The sequence below is a fragment of the Herpailurus yagouaroundi genome, unplaced genomic scaffold (assembly GCF_014898765.1).
Source record: "Herpailurus yagouaroundi ecotype Mexico unplaced genomic scaffold, PumYag 210, whole genome shotgun sequence".
Lineage (NCBI taxonomy): Eukaryota > Metazoa > Chordata > Mammalia > Carnivora > Felidae > Herpailurus > Herpailurus yagouaroundi.
In genome coordinates, this window is record NW_024412441.1 from 22,410,987 (window position 1) to 22,431,026 (window position 20,040).

A 20,040-nucleotide genomic window follows, 5' to 3' on the forward strand; every position below is an offset into this window, starting at 1 on the left:
TTTTTTTGAAATGACCTGTCACATTTGAAAATGTATTGGAAATCGCAAAATTGCTTCAAATGTAAAATTGCGTGATCTCATTTAAGAAAACTTAATTGGAATTTAGACAAAGCCGTGCTGTGTATTACATATGTATCTCATTCAACTTCTAATGTAAAGTTGCATTTGTGCCTCCATGTACTTTGTGAATAGTTTTAAGGAGATCATCTGACTTTGTACATCATAATCTGTAAAGCCAGTCTGTAGCCAATTATGCTGACCTGGGAGGTTTTGAAACAGAACCTATTGGTTCTGGCAAAGAGAACCAGTATACCTTCTCCCTAATTCATGCACAACCCAAATGCCTTGTCTTTATTTTTTCCTTCACAGGCTTCCATCTGTATCACAAGTTGCCCACAATAGTGCCTGAGAGCTGCCTCCTTATAATGGTTGGCCTGCTGCTAGGAGGGATTATTTTTGGGGTCGATGAAAAGTCCCCCCCTGCCATGAAGACTGATGTGTTTTTCTTGTATCTTCTCCCACCCATTGTGCTTGATGCGGGCTATTTCATGCCCACTCGCCCATTCTTTGAGAACATTGGCACCATTTTCTGGTATGCTGTGGTAGGGACCCTCTGGAATTCCATTGGCATTGGGGTGTCTTTGTTTGGTATCTGCCAAATTGAAGCCTTTGGCCTGAGTGACATCACTCTGCTCCAGAATCTACTCTTCGGCAGCTTAATCTCAGCGGTGGACCCCGTGGCTGTGCTCGCTGTCTTCGAGAACATCCAGGTCAACGAGCAGCTCTACATCCTGGTCTTTGGAGAGTCCCTGCTGAATGATGCAGTGACAGTGGTGAGTAACAGGTTCATGCTGTGTCGCTCCAACACCGCTGGTCTATCTGTGTCTGGTAGTGACAGCTGAGGTGAGACTCCGAAGGTGCAGCCTGCCTGCACACTTGTACGGCCCAGTGCTTAGGAAGGCCCCGCGCTTGGTTTCATGCTGTTACTGCTGTCTTGAAATACCTTGTAAAGATTTTTATTGATTAATGACTTTTTTATTTGTTTTTATACAGCGGGCCCCTCATTTTCACTTTGCACTGGGTTGTACAAACTATTGCGGGTCCCTGCTTGGAACAGAGGAGCGTAAGAGTGATTGTGACCTTCCTATCTCTGAGGATTTCTCATTTGGCATTTTCAAAAAAAATTTTTTTGAGGTTTATTGATTTTGAGAGAGAGGCAAAGAGAGAGAGGAGGTGGGGGAGGGGCAGAGAGAGGAGGAGAGAGAATCCCAAACAGGCTCCACGCTAAGTTGAGCGTGGGGCTCAAACTTAAAAACCGTGAGATCGTGACCTGAGCCGAAACCAAGAGTCGAACGCTCAACTCACTGAGCCACCCAGGCACCCCTCATGTGCCATTTTCAAAAGCGATGGTCTTTGAATAGAATTTAAGGACTTCAAGTCCCAGAATTCTTTGTGAGATGCGACGCTGCCAGTATACGATACACGCGATAGAAGTGAAACGATAGTACCTGCTGTGTACTGTTCTGTATCTGGGCCTGGTTTATTTGTCATTTCGTGATTTTAGGCCAACTTTTCATCACACATCACTCAGCCAGCTTATTTCTGGTCCTCGCCACTTTCCTGCAAGTGGGTATTTGTTCTGAAAATCCTAGTTATTTTTTATTGTCACTATTTACCCCATAATTAGAGTCCGAGGCTGTTGGGATCTTCACGGTAGCACAATTTACCTCCGCCCTGCTTTCGGAGCTCAGGCAAAACACGGAGAAGTGACCGGGAAGTGTCTCTGTCCACCCAGCAAAAGGCCTACAAAATGCTCCTCCGGCAGCAAAAGACACTCAGGTGTCCCTGTATCGGTAAACCTGTTAGTGGGCACCAGTGAGGCCGTTTTATGTCAGCCACCAATCTGTAGTGGTGATGGTGACAGTTGTCAATGTAGCCGTGACCCTTTAGTGGATGTCTGCTTTGTGCTTGGGTCTTTATGACAACCTATGCAGTAATTATTTCTTTACCTTTGATAGGGAAGAAAGTTGAGGCAGAGAAGGATTAAATCCTTTTAAGTAACTTGCGTAATTTATATCACCCCCTTCATTAGGTCCTTTCATTAAAATATTATTCCTGATTCACTTAAAAGTCAGCACAGAAACCTACATCACTCGCCATTAGCCTATATTCAGACCCCTGAACTGAGTAAAATATCATTTTCAAGGATATCCGCTAACTCCATGTGGACATTATTAGGTAGAAAGTAATTTATTGAGAAGGGAATCCCATTTTTTAAAATGTTTATTTATTTTGAGAGACAGAGATAGAGAGCGAGTAGGGAAGGGGCAGGGAGAGAGGGAGACAGAGAATCCCAAGCAGGCTCTGCACTGTCGGCAAAGAGCCCAATGTGGGGCTTGAACTCACGAGACATGAGATCATGACCTGAGCTGAAATCAAGAGTCAGACGCTCAACTGACTGAGCCACTGGGGTGCCCCAGGAAATCCCATCTTTTAGAATGGCTGCTAAGATGGGTATTTTAAGGCAGCTAAGTTGCCTCACGCAAGTAACAAAATACACTTCCTTTACTCCATTGTTCATTAACAGTGATCAGTCATTAACTTACCAATATAAATTGTAACTGGGAAGGTGCCATAGCAATGAAGACATTTTGTGATTTATTCTAACTTCTAGTTTGATATGTACACGTTACCCTTGTTGAGATAGATTGTGGACATTTTAATGAGGATTTCTTGGATCTCTTTTGCATATAGAAAATTTTATAAAGAAATAATAACACCTTGCTGTACTCATTCTTGGGCAGTATAGCAATGTCAGCTCAGTTTCAGAGTGATACTACACTGCTTTCTCTTCTCATAAAATCTGTCATTCAGACAACTCAGTGTCCATTCTTTGAGTTTGTTGAGAATCAGATATGAGGAAACAATCTGGCTAAACCACCATTCAAAGTGTGCGAAGGCCCCAGGCTTTCCAGAGGCACATCCTGTGCTTCCTGTCAAGAGGCACCAAGCCATCAAATGTGATTTTATGGACAGAGAGGGCAGTGGGCCAAATTGAGGATGTCATTCCACCACAGGAAGGAGGGCAAGGACAGAGAAAGGGCATGACTGCCCTTTAGATGTGAAAGCCCTTGTTACAAAGCCAACACCTGTAAGTCAGGATGACTGTAATGGTTTCCCATGAATGAGCCTTCCTCGGATTATATACGCTGGGCTCCAAGCTGAGGACCCTTAAAGCCACACCCACAGGATAGCAGGGCATGCCCAAGGGTTTTGCCTACCTAAAGCCGAAGAATAAACTACCAGGTATTATTTTCACTGAACTGGCTGAATAGTGGACTGCACTGATGTGGTGTTAGGAATGATTAGAACAACGTTGTAAAAATGATCATTTTGCCTCCCAGTTAGGTACCCTCAGAGTATAGAAGTGGAGATGTTTTATGGAAGATTCTTTGACATTTAGTCTTATCTCCAGGAGTGTTTTAAGGACTCTTAGGGTCGGGAAAGGCATGAAAAGTATGAATCCTGCTGTGTACAGTGAAAATGATGAGTCACTAGGAGTTGCAACTAGAAGGGTAAAGATTAAACAGAGAGAACTCGGGTTAAAAAGGTAGTCTGGTTGATGAGTGAAATTATAGGTCAGTGCAATTAATTCCTTCCCCAGATCACGGTAGGTTCACTACTGAGGTGGCAGAGATGAGGGGAGAAAACCTACCCTAAAAATGTCCCCATTCAAAGAGAAATTGACGATACATATGTTGCAGTCCAACTGTGCCACTGTCTAAGGCTATAGTAGATTGGAATCAGCTGGAGAAATGACAGCCAAAGGAACAAAGGTGAGATTTTTAATTGGGAACTTTGTACTTTCCCTTATGGTAAATATTTTAGGAAAATCTGTCAAAATTTTCCTTATTAGGCAAAGATGGCTCAGGCTGTCAGTTACCAGATCATTCCTGCCATTCCTAGTAGTCCATAATCCAATGACTTGTGCTCAAATGGTAATTTCCAATGTCACCTCTAGCCCGTGTTAATGCACCCATTGAATAGCCTGATACATTTTTCAAGAACACTTAAAGAATTTCCTTAATCAACCATAACAAGGCTTGGATAAGGATAGCTGGTTCTTTGGAACGAGGCTGGGGATGGGCTTTAATGGCCCAGTCGTTATGTGCAGTGCCCTGGAATTGAACTTCAGGAAGCTAGAAGGTAAACAGCAACCACTTGGTATTCATTGTTGCTCTTGCGAGTAACAGACTATATTTCAAATTCCTTATGCAAAGATGATTATTTCTTGTATTTCGCATAAAAAAAAAAAAAAAGTGACCTGGAAACTGTTTTTCCGGAACAGAGCTATTCTGGTAAAGGATCCATATTTGCATCTTTGTGTTCTGTGATTTCACTGAATTATTGCACATTTTAAATCAAAGGTCACAATAGATCATTTCTAATGCTTCTATATGTAAGTATTTTAGGAGTCTCCTGCTCTAACAGCTGAGCTAGCAGGGTGCGTATGTAAGAATTTTTAAAACCCCAGTATCAAGTAGAAAGATTGGAAAGTACTCAGCTGTCAGATTAGCCCACTACAAAATACAGGCAACACCCGTATTTCAGTCTTCGAAAAGTACAGTTGTCAGATTGAGGTCAGCTTTGCACAGACCAACTAGCGACATAATCGTAGCCGTCATATTTATATATATGTTTATATATTTTACATACACGTATAACATATATATAAATATAGTATATCATAAAATCTCCAAAAGCACTTTTCTACATAGATTCCCCTGTGATACAACTAAAGTATTTAACTGGAATGAACTAACTATGGGTTATGGCCAGTGGTAACTAAAAGAATTTTATCTTGTGCCGATCACTAGGTATCAGGTTCAGTGTAAAGCAGGTGGGAGGTTATGGAAAGCTTTCTGGTTGTCAAGGCAACGTCTCTACCTAAGACATTTCCCTGTAACATTGCCCTGGTATCTGAGGCAGTAGATTGATCCAACTGGAGCTTCTGCCCGGGTGCAGAACGTACAGTGCCTGTGACTCAGCTTTGTTCTCTGCAAAACCTAAAAAGCTATTGAAACCAGAATGTCCCTTGGATGGATTTGACGGATTGAAATGGAGGAAAATGCCTCTGGAAAAACTGTGACTATATGCTAGTCATGGGCCTGCACCTCCTTTGGAGGCCTCATAAATGTGCTCGATGGGGTGGGGAGGGGAGATGTGAGAGAGGAGGAGAAGGAGATTTGGGTTCTGTGTGCAAGGGCTCTCTGCTTTTGCTGGGGAAATGAGGTAGGCACCAAGAGGCAACACCTACAATGCAAATGGTGCATCACCAAAGCCCAACTGGTTTGGAGCTCATCTCAATTGTAGGAGGGCAGAGGATAAGGTGATTTGCAGGGGCTGTAGACATACAGGAAGGCTCTGGAGAGGAGTAGCAGCTTCAGCTGGGCCATGGAAGATAGATAAAGATTGCCCTGGGTTTACTTGGTAGGTTTCTGCCAAGAGAAACCACAAGAAGGAAACCAGGGGCAGTAATGGATAAATATGGTATGTTTTGTGGAGCTGTGATGAGACCCCCTTCCAGACTGAAGGGTGTTGGAAAGTGGTAAAAAAAAGAAAAAAAAAAATTGTTGTCAGGTGTATTGAGCCTTCCCCAAAGTCAGGAAGTCAAGGATTTGATTCGATTTGATTATTACTACTTTTTTTTAAATTTGTCTTTTTTTTTTTTTTTTTTTTTTGAGAGAGAGAGACAGATTGTGAGTGGGGGACAGGCAGAGAGAGAGAGACACAGAATTCGAAGCAAGCTCCGGGCCTCAAGCTGTCAGCACAGAGCCCGACGTGGGGCTCGAGGTCACAAATTGCGACATCATGACCTGAGCTGAAATTGGACTCTTAACCAACTGAGCCACCCAGGCACCCCAGGAAGTCAAGGATTTTTTTTATTTATTTATTTATTTATTTTATTATTTTTTTTTTTTAATTTTTTTTTTTCAACGTTTATTTATTTTTGGGACAGAGAGAGACAGAGCATGAATGGGGGAGGGGCAGAGAGAGAGGGAGACACAGAATCGGAAACAGGCTCCAGGCTCTGAGCCATCAGCCCAGAGCCCGACGCGGAGCTCAAACTCACGGACCGCGAGATCGTGACCTGGCTGAAGTCGGACGCTTAACCGACTGTGCCACCCAGGCGCCCCAAAGGATTTTAAACTTGAGAGTGACAAATGGAATAACAATATTAAAAGGAAGGGAGTCTTAGGGCCCCTGGGTGGCTCAGTAGGTTAAGCATCTGACTTTGGCTCAGGTCACAATCCCATGTTTCTTGAGTTCAAGCCCCACATCGGGCTCTGTACTGACAGCTCGGAGCCTGGAGCCTGCCCTGGATTCTGTGTCTCCCTTTCTCTCTGACCCTCTTCCACTCGCACTCTGTCTCTCTCTCTCTCTCTCTCTCTCTCTCTCAAAACTAAATAACGTTAAACAAATTTTTTAAAAAATAAAGGAAGTGAGTCTTGTGTTGGCTGTCTGGGGCATTTGAGCAAGGGAGAGCTGAGATTTGCTGGTGTAGGTGGGAGACAAGGAGAGCAGAAGTCATGGAGCCTGGGGATAGAAGTACAGTGACCAAGTGGCCTGGGGAGCTTGTCTATGCAGAGATGGCTGGCCAGGAAACCTACCTCTCTCCTCCGGAAGCAGGTGACCGTCACCCTTCAGTCTTGGCTGTTTGGAGACATGGGGTATATATACAGCACATCTCTGAACCTGCCTCAGGAAGCAACCGTGGCATGTTGATGCTGATGGAATCCCGTATGCAGCAAGCCTCTGGTTGAAAGTAGGAAGCAGCCACTGCTTGAAGTCAGTTTCTTTTTCAGAAAATGATGATACTCGCAACATATTCAAATCTTTGGGGGCATGAGTTGCTTTTTTTTTTTTCTTCTCACTCAAGTCATTTCTTGGTGGTCCAAGACCAAATGCTCTTGAGTGTCATACCTGTGAATGAGCAAAGCTCCTAATTTCTTAGTAATCTGCTTTCTTCAAAACCAGCAGACATTTATTGTCCCCCTCCAGGCAGCATGGAAGAAGCAAATTATAATAAGGAATGAACCCTGACCACAAGGAGTGTATGATCCAGCGGAAAAGAGGGAAAAATTACACAAAACCTGTAACACGGTAGACTAAAAAAGGACCTTAAGTGAGGTGAAGAGTGGAGTAGACTTTTTTCCAGATCACACTCTGGTTCGCTGGGTCAGAACTTGACTCACTCTCCCATGGTTGAAGCTTGAAAAACTTACCGGGAAGGTCAGAAGACCTGGATTCTCATATTGCCTGTGACATTTTGTGTGACCATGGACAAATGGGTTCAATTTTAGCTTCTCAGAAATCAAATAAGGGGGTAGCACGGCCTGTACTGTAAAAGGCCTTCATCCCAATGTCCTGACAGCCAGCTTCCCTGGAGATTCTGGCTGTAAATAACGCAATGAAAAGAAGCAGGGCACCTGCTGGAGTATTTTACTTGCTGGCTTTGTAAAAAGTGTGGCAGGGCGTAAGCCATCACTTCCTGTTTCATTTGGCCCAGTGACCCTTAGAAACATGTTTGCAAGCATATTCCCTAGCAGACATGAAGTGCCTGGCATTTTTGAAGCTTAATTAAACTGAGACTATGTAAAGACTGTGGATTTTTCAGAAGCCAAGTACCTGGGTAAGCTCATTACTTTAGAAAAGGGATAAAATATATATGAAATTACAGTGTGCATGCGCGCGCACACACACACACACACACACACACACACACGACACAGGTGCCTCTTGACTTCAAGAAAGTTCCTTTGGGTCTCCTGTTCTAGCTGATGTGCATGTGTGGGCGGGGTGAGGAGGAGGGGTGAGAAGGGAGGACCTCAGTGCCCTGGGAGGAAGATACCTTTAGATGGAGTACCTGGACTGCTGGGTGGGGCCCCTTCCAGGGCAGGGCCTCACCAGAGAGCCTCACAAAGTAACTAAACTCACAGCAACACCGACAAGCTTTCTCTGTGATGTACTACTTGTCCAGCATCGGTAATACAAGCAGGGCCTCTTGGATGGCAACCACATCTCATAAAATTATCTTTTAGATGGTATCTTAAAAAATAACATTTTAGGAGCAAGTCACATCATGATTGTGAAGTCTCCTCTCCCTCACTTTTAGAAATCTCTTTCCTGACAATACACTTTTACATGGCTTTCTGTTCAAAGCTCTTCAACACAATATTAAAACATGCGATAGAGAAATATAGTTATTGCCACTGGTCATCAACTTTGGCACATAGAAAGAATGTCCTTGTTGCAAGGCCAGGTGGATTTTTCTGTGGCTGCAGTTACACGGGGAAGTTGGAAGGGTCTTGACCATGCGCTCTCTTTCTCCCACAGGTCCTGTACAACTTGTTCAAGTCTTTTTGCCAGATGAAAACCATTGAGACCATTGACGTGTTTGCTGGAATTGCAAACTTCTTTGTTGTGGGAATTGGTGGGGTGTTGATTGGCATCTTCCTGGGATTTATAGCGGCATTTACTACTCGGTTCACGCATAACATCCGGGTGATTGAACCACTCTTTGTCTTCCTGTACAGTTATTTGTCCTATATAACAGCCGAAATGTTTCACCTCTCAGGTATCATGGCGTAAGTATTTAACTCTTTGTTAAAAGCACTTAATGATGAAGTTTCATTAAATTTATGTATTCTAAGCCAAGAGGCTAAGGTTGAATCCATTTTGTAAAACAGGGTTCCTTAAATTCTTTCCAGAAAGATTAAAAATAGAGTCTCCTTACTCTTAGTTTCAAAGAAATGAAGACATTCAGCCAATTTTATACTAAAGCGATCTGGTGCTAGAATGGAAAACGACTAAAGAATTCTCTTTTGGGTCTCATATGAAACATGACAATAAACTGTTGGGGTTGATCGTCAAGCACCAAGAATTTTCCCAGTTTGATGCTCACTCAGAGGTTGTCCACGTGGGAGGCTCTAAACTTACTCCAGCAAGGTCAGATTGCCCAAACTGCATCTGGAGTTCTGGAATTGCGTATGTATATTCATATGAATGATATTGGCAGGAGGGAACTTTCACTTTGCGTGCTCCATTCGATTTGAAATAATAGGTTTAAGTCATTCAAAGCAAAATTCAATGTGGAAAGCATGTAATCATGTCATTTTAGCTTAGCTTTTTAAAAAAGAGGTATGTTTATAAGGCATACCTAAGAAATGTATAAAGCAAGAAGTTCTTTATTGAAGATGCAGTTGGTGTATCATTCACCGACAAATTCTGAAGGACTTTTCTCAAGAAACCTTGCATGTGGGCTAGAGAAGGGTGGTGTTTGGATCAGTTTCTAGCCTTCACAGGGTCACTTTGAAGGAGGCTCCTTGTTGAGTGTGGATATTTTTGTAATTTCCAAAAACAAGCCTACTATGGTCACACCCTGTGTAGGGTTGGTGAGAAATGCTTAGTAATGGAATGGCTCTATATGGTTTCATTTTGATAAATACTTATTTATAGCTAGACATGTGCTGGGCTCTATGCTGGGCCCTGCTACATATTGAGTTTTGTAGACACGAGCCTGGTTCTTGAAGTTTCGTCTTGCAGCCGGATTTAGATGTTGCTTCGATTAAGGACTGTTTGTTTTTCACCTCCTATCACCGCTGCTATATTGGAAGCAGGCTAGGTTTGTGGTGGAAGAAGTCAGGTGCCTCTCCCCGAGGAGAGTGGAATCCATTATAATGCAAGCCATGAGTTAAAGGTTGTGTGGTTTTCTGTTTCACAGAGAGCCTAAATAAAGCAACATATTAATCCAGTTTGACCCAGTAATGAAATGTTCTGTATCTTCCTGGTTGCTATTCATATCATTTGTATGACTTCCAGTTTCCTCACTGTTCTTTGACCAGTGTCATTGAAAGTGTGTGATCAGCTAGTTACAAGGTCTCTAAAGAATGACGGGGGTGGAACTCTGTGTCTAGTATCCCAACAGTATGCTAACAGCAGTTTGTGTCAGAACCTTGAATATCGTTTGACCACGTGCACAAGTGAAAGTTCTAGAACACCCACACAATTATCTAAATATGTTTGACATTGGCAGGGACTGAGATGGGAAGATCTAGGGTGCTGGGGGGATAGTTGATGTGTTGCAAGGGGTTGGGGTCCTGGTGCATCTTGCCTAGAAATGTCCATGAGGCCCAGGGTCCACAGTGGTTGGTTGGTTCTCCACCAAGGCCCCGACCTCCTGCGAAGATGAGATTAGGGGTTTACTTGCTCTGGGAATTAGGAAATCAGGGACAAATAGGGCCACATATCCCTGGGAGATAGCACAGGGAATCCTCTGCATGGTTTGTTGGTGGAAGAAAAACATCACCTCTGTTTCCAGCTTCAGTGTGAACATTCAGTTTACTGTACAGAAAGGTCCTTTATTACATTTAAACAAATTTTGTCATTGCGTGTAGTGCGCTAACATAATAAGTTAACTGTTAAATAAGACATGGCAGGAGATTTACACATTTTCAGATCTGGAATTACCATGCACACCCGTTACCCTATGATAGCCAATGAAGGGACAGATTGATATTGGAGTGCGCTTGTTCTCAGAAGGACCACCCTGTTTTCTAATGTGGGGTATTAGTATGCTATTCGGGACTCGCCCATGCGTGATGCTTCTGTATGGTGTGCCTCCAAAGTGTGCACGTCGCCCCTTTGAAAAGTGCACTGTGTGCTCTTCCCCATTGTAAGTACCACCCTTACCTTGGACGTCGGTCCAGGGGATCCACTCTAATGATGCAGTTAAAATTGCATATCCATGTGTGCTGCTTTTATAGAACTAGGGATTTTTTTTCTGCATTTAAATTGCATGGAGTTTAAGAATTCCCATCATACTTCATGCTAATTGTACTCTCCTGCCATTTAAAAACAAATTTTAAGGTTAATGGGAGTGCAGGCACGTGACATGCTGAGCATGCTCAGTGATTTCCCCTGTTTTCTTGAGAGAAGTGCGCCGCCACGTAGAAAGGAAAATAGGCACTGAGGTTAGGCAGCTGGGAAGCAGAGAGGAAGGTTAAAGCCCCTCTCAGAATCTGTAAAACAGTGTAGCAAAGTGCATGTGTCCTGCTTGAGTTTCGCCTGGTTTCCTCCCTCTCTCCCTCTCTCCCTTCCTTCCATCTATCTCTCCTGTCTCTTCCTTCCCCTTCTGATTGCCTTCCAGATGCTGTAGCCCTCTGTGCTTGCACTTTGTCTTGGGTGGGCTGTTAGGCTGCAGCCTGTCCAAGATTGAGATCACTCAGTGAGCAGGAAGTTAACACAAAAGTCTGATTAAAAAGAAACATCCTTCCACAGAACAGAAGACTTGGGTCTGAGCTCAAAATGCCGTCAGTCTTTTAGGTAGGAAGGCCCTGGGTAGGAGTTCAGCACCTTGGTTTCTTTGGAGAGATGTTGGGAGTGATGTACCGTGGGCATCCAAAAGCTCCCCTTGCAGCTGTTTATTTTGTCATGGAATTGTGGTGATACCTGATTTTCACTGACAACATGTACGTGAAATAACACGAGGTGGAGTTCTCTCTGCCTTCTCCTCCTCTGTCTGACAGAAGCTATTTGGAGAGCTGAATTCTAGGCATCCCTAGGTCTGGTTTCCCCTTTGTGGTCTCTTCATACTTTCATGAAGCTAATTTAATGTTAAGCAGTTAATGATAGTCCTGTCTTCCTGTGTGTTCGGGAGGGTTTTCGCTGCAACCCCTAGGAGGGTAAATGAAATTCCTTCTTTCCTAATATTCTCTTGTTCATTTCTACACCGGAACAGATTGTTGCAGTAGGAAAAGGGCACGTACGTGTGGGTTTCATAGGCAGCTCCACAGCACTGTAGCTAAAGTTAAGAGGAGGTATCCGTAGTCCCTTGAACTGGGAATTTCATGTCTCAGGAGCACTGGACACCTTTGAGAATCACAGCAGCATGGTAGGGCATATAGAGGAAGCGGAATAGCTATTGGCTTTAGAAATGCGTGTCTTGGTTTGCATGTTTTGGGCTTTATGTTCAGAAAAATGCTCAGAGATAAGACACTGACATTCCATGTTGTCCCCTTCCCCTTATCCAAAGACACAAACGGATGTGTAAGATGATTCCACAGATCAGATCCACAAAGAAGTGAACTGAAGTAGGACTTTGTTCTCTTCCTGTGGACATCAAGCACCTCTTTCGGTCCTCACCTCGTGCCTGCCACGTCCCCCGTGCTCCAGTCAATGAGATGCTAAAAACACACCGTCACCAAGGAGGGGATGTTAGTCTCCACAGCAGCTTGCAGCCTGCGGGGAAGTGCTGATTTCTTTTTGAGGTGCTCCAGGAATTTCAAAAAATGGCTAAATCCTCCTTCAGATAGGAGAATAAGCACCCAGTATTTCTTAGTTGATGTTTTCTTTCATGGATTCATCATTCCTTAGTCTTCCTTCTCTTGAGGGTACTTAAAATGTTTTCCATTTGGGGGCACCTGGGTGGCTCCGTCGGGTAAGCGTCCAACTTCAGCTTGGGTCTGATCTCACCATTCATGAGTTCAAGCCCCACATCTGGCTCTGTGCTGACAGCTCAGAGCCTGGAGCCTGCTACGGATTCTGTGTTTCCCTCTCTCTCTGCCCCTCTCCTGCTCACACTCTGTGTGTCTCTTTCTCAAAAATAAACACTAAAAATTTTTTTTAATGTTTTCCATTTGTTGTTTCAATTATTCTAGCAGCATTGTGCAAAGACAGTAGACAATAGTAAATATAAGTCCTGTCTTATGAATGAGTAAACTGAGACTCAGGTGGTAAAAAAACATGGCTGCAGGTGAGTCTTTGTAAGCTGGTCCTGGACCCTTGGACTCCAGTTACCAGGCCAGTCCAGCATATGTCCCAGTATACATTTAAAAAAACTGCACATTTGTATGACAATTTTTAAGTGAGACTTTAACAGGGAATTTCCAGAATGATAAGCTCAGAAATGAAGTCTAGGAGTGGGCCAAGCTAGCTGGACTGAGGAGTCATTGCTGAAGATGTGAAGGCCGTTTTTTCTCTCCTCATTTCTCTGTGTATGAGTTGGTAACTGTCATTTTTTTCAAACAGTGAGAAAAGTAGGAAAGCATGCCTTTGTTTGCCATTTTATAGCGACTGTCCTGGTTTCTCTTGATCAGCTTGCCATTGGTAGCATTTAGAAGACCGTCTCTTGGGGCGCCTGGGTGGCGCAGTCGGTTAAGCATCCGACTTCAGCCAGGTCACGATCTCGCCGTCCGTGGGTTCGAGCCCCGCATCGGGCTCTGGACTGATGGCTCAGAGCCTGGAACCTGTTTCCGATTCTGTGTCTCCCTCTCTCTCTGCCCCTCCCCTGTTCATGCTCTGTCTCTCTCTGTCCCAAAAATAAATACACGTTGAAAAAAAATTAAAAAAAAAAAAAAGAAGACCGTCTCTTTAAGAGACAGTCATATGGAATCATAGGCCAGTGTGCCAGAATGTTCCTGCTTACAGAATATTCATGTATTCTGCTCTTCTCCAAATATGGGGCAAAAATGGACACTCGACATTGCAGGACATTTCATAAAACCTTACATATGTACATGTATACATATATTTGTATGTATGTGGAAGACAAGCTCCTTTTATTAATTTTCCTAGACTTGTCTCATGTTAGTGAATGTTTTCCTTAGTGTAACAATGTGACTTGGAGCTTTAATAAATCAATCTGGATAATACAACCAGGATAAATAGTGCCCCCGAGTAATCTGTTATTACACACCCTCCGGCCTGGCCTCCATGCAAATCCATTTGGTCTTAAAGCCTGTCTAAACAGAAAGCAAGCAGATCACATCAGCTTATTTCTAGTTTGAACTTCAAATCCACTCCCATCCCAGCGCTCATACCTTTCCCTGCGCACACTCAAAGAAGAAATGGCCTTTGAGAATTGACTTCATCCTACAGCCGGCACTTTGAGTCAGTTACTGGTTTCAGTGCAGGCCAGCTGGAGCTCTTGAAGCATCACAAGTAAAGAGTGGGTAGGGGATGCTCTAAGGACAGCCCCAGGTCCCGGCGCCCTGTGGCTCCCATGCATGCATACTGCAACGCATGTCTACCTCCTCCTTAAGCTGTGTTGTTCTATAGCACTTTTCCATCTTGCATCCCTCTAACATTTCGGAGTATAGAGACGGACAGAGACTCATTCTGCAGCGCCTGGGTGGCTCTGTCGGTTAAGCGTCTGACTTCGGCTCAGGTCATGATCTTGTGGTCCGTGGGTTCGCGCCCCGCGTCGGGCTCTGTGCCGATAGCTCAGAGGCTGGAGCCTGCTTTGGATTCTGTGTCTCCCTTCCTCCCTCTGCCCCTCCCCTGCTTGCATTCTGTCTCTTGAAAATAAACGCATTCTGTCTCTCGAAAATAAACATTAGAAAAAACTTATTCTAAATAAGCAAGGTCTGGCTGCAGTCACCCTGCTGTACTCTAGATCCCATAACTTACTCATCTTATAAGGGAAGTTTGTACCCTTTGGCCACCGTCACCCATTTCCCTCACTCCCTCCACCTGCTCCCCACCCCCTCTGCTCTCCACTCCTGCTAACTACTAGTCTGCTCTCTGTTTCTATGACCTTGGTTTTTTTCCGATTCCACACATGAGTGAGATCGTGCAGTATTTATCCAGAGTGGTGTAAGCACTTCATGAAATTGCTTGGATTTATTTTTATGGTTTAAACTGTTTCACGAAACAGAGTCCAACTGACGAACTGCAGAGTTTGCTTGGTTTTTCAGAAGAAGGGGCAGAACCAGTGGGCTGTCACATTTTCCCTGAGTGCTGTCCAGTGTGGTGACCACCAGCCACATGTGGCGTTTTGAGCACTTAAAATGTGGCTAGTCTAAATTGAGATGTGCTCTAAGTTTAAACTAGACACCAGACTTTCAAAGTTTAGTGGGAAAAAAATTGTAGAAACTCTCATTAATGACTTTTATATTGATTTCAACTTGAAGCAACAATAAATAATATAAATAATTGTTGAGTGAAATCAATATATTATGAAAATTAATCGCACCGATTTCTTTTTGCATTTTCAAAATATTTATTTTTGAGAGAGAGAGAGCATGCACACGAGTGGGGGAGGGGGCAGAGAGAGAGGGGGGGACAGAGGATCCAAAGCAGGCTCTGCGCTGACAGCAGAGAGCCTGATGTGGGGCTCGAACTCACGAATGGTGGGATCATGACCTGAGCTGAAGTCTGACTCTCAACTGACAGAGCTACCCAGGCGCCCTTCGTTTTACATTTTTAATCATGGCTACTAGGAAATTTAAGCTCGCATTATATTTCTATTAGATAACAGTATTCTCTAGTGCTCGCCATTAGTTTTTGCTGTTTGGATATTTGAAGATGTTGAAATACATTTTTCTTCCGTCTGATACAGTAGAATAAAAAAACAGGGCAAGAAGAGACGGAGGTAAGAAACAGAACGGAAATGCATTCCCTTCATGGATGTTTATAAATCATGCTGTTTATAAAGAAGATTTCTTTGAGAGTAAGGAAGGTCAGAAAGCAAGAGAGGAATAACAGAGGAGAGGGCAGAGGGTTCTCCTGAGGTGGCTTGTGATGATTAAGAAGTCAACTTAAAGCCCCTGTGAGGAAAGGAAAATTGTTACCCTAAGGTCCACATTCAGAGGCTTTGAATAAACTCTTCACAACATGGCCAAGGGGAGTGACTGTTCCTGAGAAAAAGTTGATATCGCTATAGGAATGAGCGAAGTCCATTAAAACAGATTCCCTGGGGTTGGGTACCTTATGTTTTTCACAAACTGAAATTGTAAAATTCAGTGTTCAGAATAATGTGTTTTCACGCCTCATCTTCTTATACGTAGAAACATTAAAAACATTATCATAATCATCTGTATGGGGAATATCATTCATAGAGGCCATGAGTTCTCGACTACAAGAGTGGCATATGATTTCGGTCACACAGTTTGTCATTCGGCATGTTCAGGGAGGGTAAGCATGCAGCAAGTGGCCCAGGGGAATATTTCGTGGCAGTTCCTGAAAAGAGTATGAAAATTAAAAAGAGGGGTCACAGTGAATGTCACCATAAGTGTGTTTCGTTTTGTGAAGTGCACTTTATGGATTTCTCTTTTGAGAGCAACTGAATAGAATGATAGAACTTGAGGCCTGCCTTCCTCACTGGAGGGCTTTGGTGGCTCCTTTAGGCGTGTCGTTTTCACACATCTTTATTTTAGGGAACGTGGTTGGTGTCGGCCTGCTACATTTATTTACGTTACGTGAAACTTTAACAGTTGGCTCCTGGATTAAGAACCCCATTCCCTGAGATCTCTGATGAATAGAGGTTCTCGATAGTAACCAGTGATCGGGTAGTACTGGGGTTACTGTCACTTTGCTCTTTGGACTGTTTAAGTCTTGTTTGTGTTTTTGTCAAAACAATCACAGCACACGTCGCTGGGTTACTCTTGGTCCAGAGCTCGCTGCTTCACGTGGTGCTTTCCGCTTCCATGTTCTCAGGTATAAGTAAATTGCAATAGTAAGGCTAAAATTATTTTCTTTTTTTTTTTTTTAAGTTTATATATTATTAAGAGACAGAGAGAGACAGAGCATGAGTATGGGAGGGACAGAGAGAGGAGGAGACACAGAATCCGAGGCAGGCTCCAGGCTCCGAGCTGTCGGCACAGAGCCTGATGCGAGGCTCGAACTCACCAACCGCGAGATCATGACCCGAGCTGAAGTCCGATGCTTAACCGACTGAGCCACCCAGGCGCCTCTAAAATTGTTTTCTAGTAATATGTAGGCCAAAATGTAAATGTAAGATTATAAATCAGAAACGTAAATGTTGTATAATTGCTGAGAAGCAGTTGCCTTCTCTGTTTTAATGAAAAATGAAAATGTCGCAGCAAACTGATGCTGGAGGAAAGCATGCAGTTACTTCCCAGCTAGTACTTCTGAGTAGGACACCAGCCTTTGGCCACATGGCTCGAATCAGTGTCCCGTTCCCTTCATGAGGGAATTCGGCAATGGGGGTCAACATTTGCTCTTTCAAGAACAGGACAGGTGCCCTAAGGAAAACCTGATTCTCTTTCACCTTGCTTTAACAAACCTTAGTGTACTTCTTTTTTTTTAACGTTTATTTATTTTTGAGACAGAGAGAGACAGAGCATGAACAGGGGAGGGGCAAAGAGAGAGGGAGACACAGAATGTGAAACAGGCTCCAGGCTCTGAGCTGTCAGCACAGAGCCCGACGCGGGGCTCGAACTCACGGACCGTGAGATCATGACCTGAGCCGAAGTCGGACGCTTAACTGACCGAGCCACCCAGGCGCCCCAAACCTTAGTGTACTACTTAGTAGTTGTCTGTGTGGGGGAGGAAGCTAGCCTGAAATGAACCCAGAGACTTCCTCTCTTGGTGCCCTTGGCATGGGGCAGCTGTGAGTAGCTCCTCTTGATGCTCTAGTATTTTCTGTCAGTGTGCTCTGTCCCTCTGTTGCCACTTCCTTTATGCCAGTCAGACATGAGGGCGTTTGATTCCAGGGGATCTGGAAAAGTGGCCAAGAATCTTTTTCCCACATGCACCCTCAAAGTTAACCCCCGGCTATTTAAGGTAAATAGAGTCACCTGGGGTCCTTGTAAGCAGGAGCCCAGCTCAGACAGTACAGGGAGGCTCTGTGTGAGCAAGGGAAACCCAGATCAAACCAGGTTATTGGTCACCCAGTGAAACCCAAAATCAAACCAGATTTATTTGAATAGAGGTTCTTGTAAATCACTTCTTGATGAGGGCAGGTGTAGATTTGGCTTTGGGTTGATGGGACCCGAGGCCAGAACCCCCTCTCTCTCTTTTTCATCTTACTCTGTGATGGCTTCCTTCTGATAGGCTAGCCATCTCTAAAGCATCAAGCAGGGGTTACAGACAGATCGGGCTTTATTGCTCTGAGACTCTTGTCACTAAAGCGTTCAGGGAGTTCTACTCTGCCAGCTCCTGTTAGAAGACATTTCAAAGCAAGGACCATGATTGGATCAGACTGTGTCACATGACCAGCCCTGTGGTGGGAGAAGTACCGGAAGAAGGTGTCGTGAAGTTAAACTTAATTCGAGTATGACCTGCCTCTCGGTCTGTGTTGACCACAAGTTATCCAGGAAAGCTCAGTCCTTTGTAGTATAGTGAGGGTTGGACTGGTGACGTATTGAGTTGAGGCCTCAGTGGTGAAGAGAAGGGCATTATGTGCCAAGGGTGATGCGCAGCAGAGAGCTGCAAGGCGAAAAGCTTTGCTACCTCCAGGGAATGGAACCCCGGGGTGATGAGAAAGGCGGTAGGTGCTTGGTCTCGCCCTGCTTTGTGCTGTAGGCAGTTGGGAACCTTTGGAAGCTTTGAGCAAAGAGGTGACACAATTGTGTTTCTGTTTCATAGTGAAGACTGGAGTGCCTCCAAAGCTTTCTTAGGCCATCACACATCAAACTAGTAGTATTTTCCTAGCACTGTGGGGTGAAAGCTGGCAGGCAGTCATGGCCTCAGGCTCACTGGATACCCCCCCCCCCCCCCCCCAGGGCAGAGGATTCGCCTTCTGGGTGGGAGGAGAGGGAACAGCTTCTGGCAGCAGAGTGAAGGTGCCTAGGTGGAGGCTTGCCTGGACAAGAATGTGTGCCGTCCAGGCAAGAGAACATAGAACCTACACCCAGAACCAAGTAATGGAAATTGGGAGAAAGGAAGGAGGGAATAGGTGGTGAGGTTTAATTCAGTCCTTACATCTCATGTTGGCCCTTATTTTCACTCTCCAATAACATTGTAAATAAAATGATGCAAGTTGCAACGCTTTTTCTCGTTCATTCTTACCCCACTGAACCCTCTGCCTGTAACCCCTCCTGCTTTCCTCAAACTTTGATGTATTTAGGAATCACCTGGAAAGTTGTCTTACGTGTATACAGAATCCCAGGCCCCAGCTAGAGATTCTGAGTCTGTATAGGTCTGGGATGGGGCCCAGGCATTTATGTTTGTCCCAGGCTTTCTAGTCATTACAGAGAAGCTATATTTTTATGAAAGAAACGCAAGGCCTTTGCCAACACTCCCCAACTAGAGCCAGTGGACTCCGTGGGTCCCTTGATGCCTTGTGTGTCACTATACTATTGATAATGAACTGTGATTCTTTATGTGTTCTCTCCACAAAATCAACCCTCACTCAGTGAGTGACCTATAAATGTTAGTTGACCTGAGTTGAAAGCCTATAAAGGAGAAGAAACAAAAGACGTGGAAAATACGCGAAATGGGCAAGACTACACGAATAACCAGGCATTTACAATAGTTTAAGTTTACTTTTCTTTGGTATTTTAAGAAAGTTGCTCTGCTCTTAGACTCGGATCCTTCTTTAAAAACAAATTTTGCTTGCATTTTCTCATATGTCAAACTCTCTCTCTCTCTCTCTCTCTCTCTCTCTCTCTCGGTTGTCAGGTTTTGTAGAAGAGGCAATCCATTATATAGTAATTCATGCCCTGGAATAATTAATTTACCTCACATGAGTGAGTACTTTATTCTGAGAACATGCAGTGTACCCTGAGTCACCACGAGACCTGGCTTTAATCAATACAGAGAAAGCTTTTTAATTGTCCTTTGTCACTGCTAATGCTTGACACTGATTAGTGGAGTATGCTTTCCTATCTGGCAAAGTCTTTATTGAGAATATGCAGTTATAATTTGGACCGTATTTTTCTGCAACTGAATCCGTACTTTTTAAGTTCACATGTGGAGATAGAACAGGAGCCAAGAACTTTGCAACATTCTTTTTATCTGTTTAACTCCAATAAGCAGTTCAGATTACAGAAGAAGTCTCCTAATCTGGGAATGGAAATTAGAGAATTGACCACTCTTCAGAAACATACAAGTGGGGTACCTGGGTGGCTCAGTTGGTTACGCATCCGGCTCTTGATCTCAGCTCAGGTCATGATCTCACAGTTTGCGAGATCGAGCCCCGCGTCTGGCTCTGCCCTGATAGCACGGAGCCTGGGATTCTCTCTCCTCCTCTCTCTCTGGCCTTCCCCCACTTGTGCTCCTGCGCTTGTTTTCTTT

General features: G+C 44.1%; 1 protein-coding gene across 1 annotated transcript in view; it reads left to right on the plus strand.

Annotated features, from left to right (window-relative positions):
- Positions 1-20,040, plus strand: part of SLC9A2 (solute carrier family 9 member A2) — a 99,953-nt gene that overhangs the window by 38,579 nt on the left and 41,334 nt on the right. The window contains exons 2-3 of the mRNA XM_040454115.1: positions 370-833; positions 8,398-8,648. Of these exons, the coding sequence (XP_040310049.1) occupies positions 370-833; positions 8,398-8,648 (715 nt within the window). The remainder of the gene's footprint in view (positions 1-369; positions 834-8,397; positions 8,649-20,040) is intronic.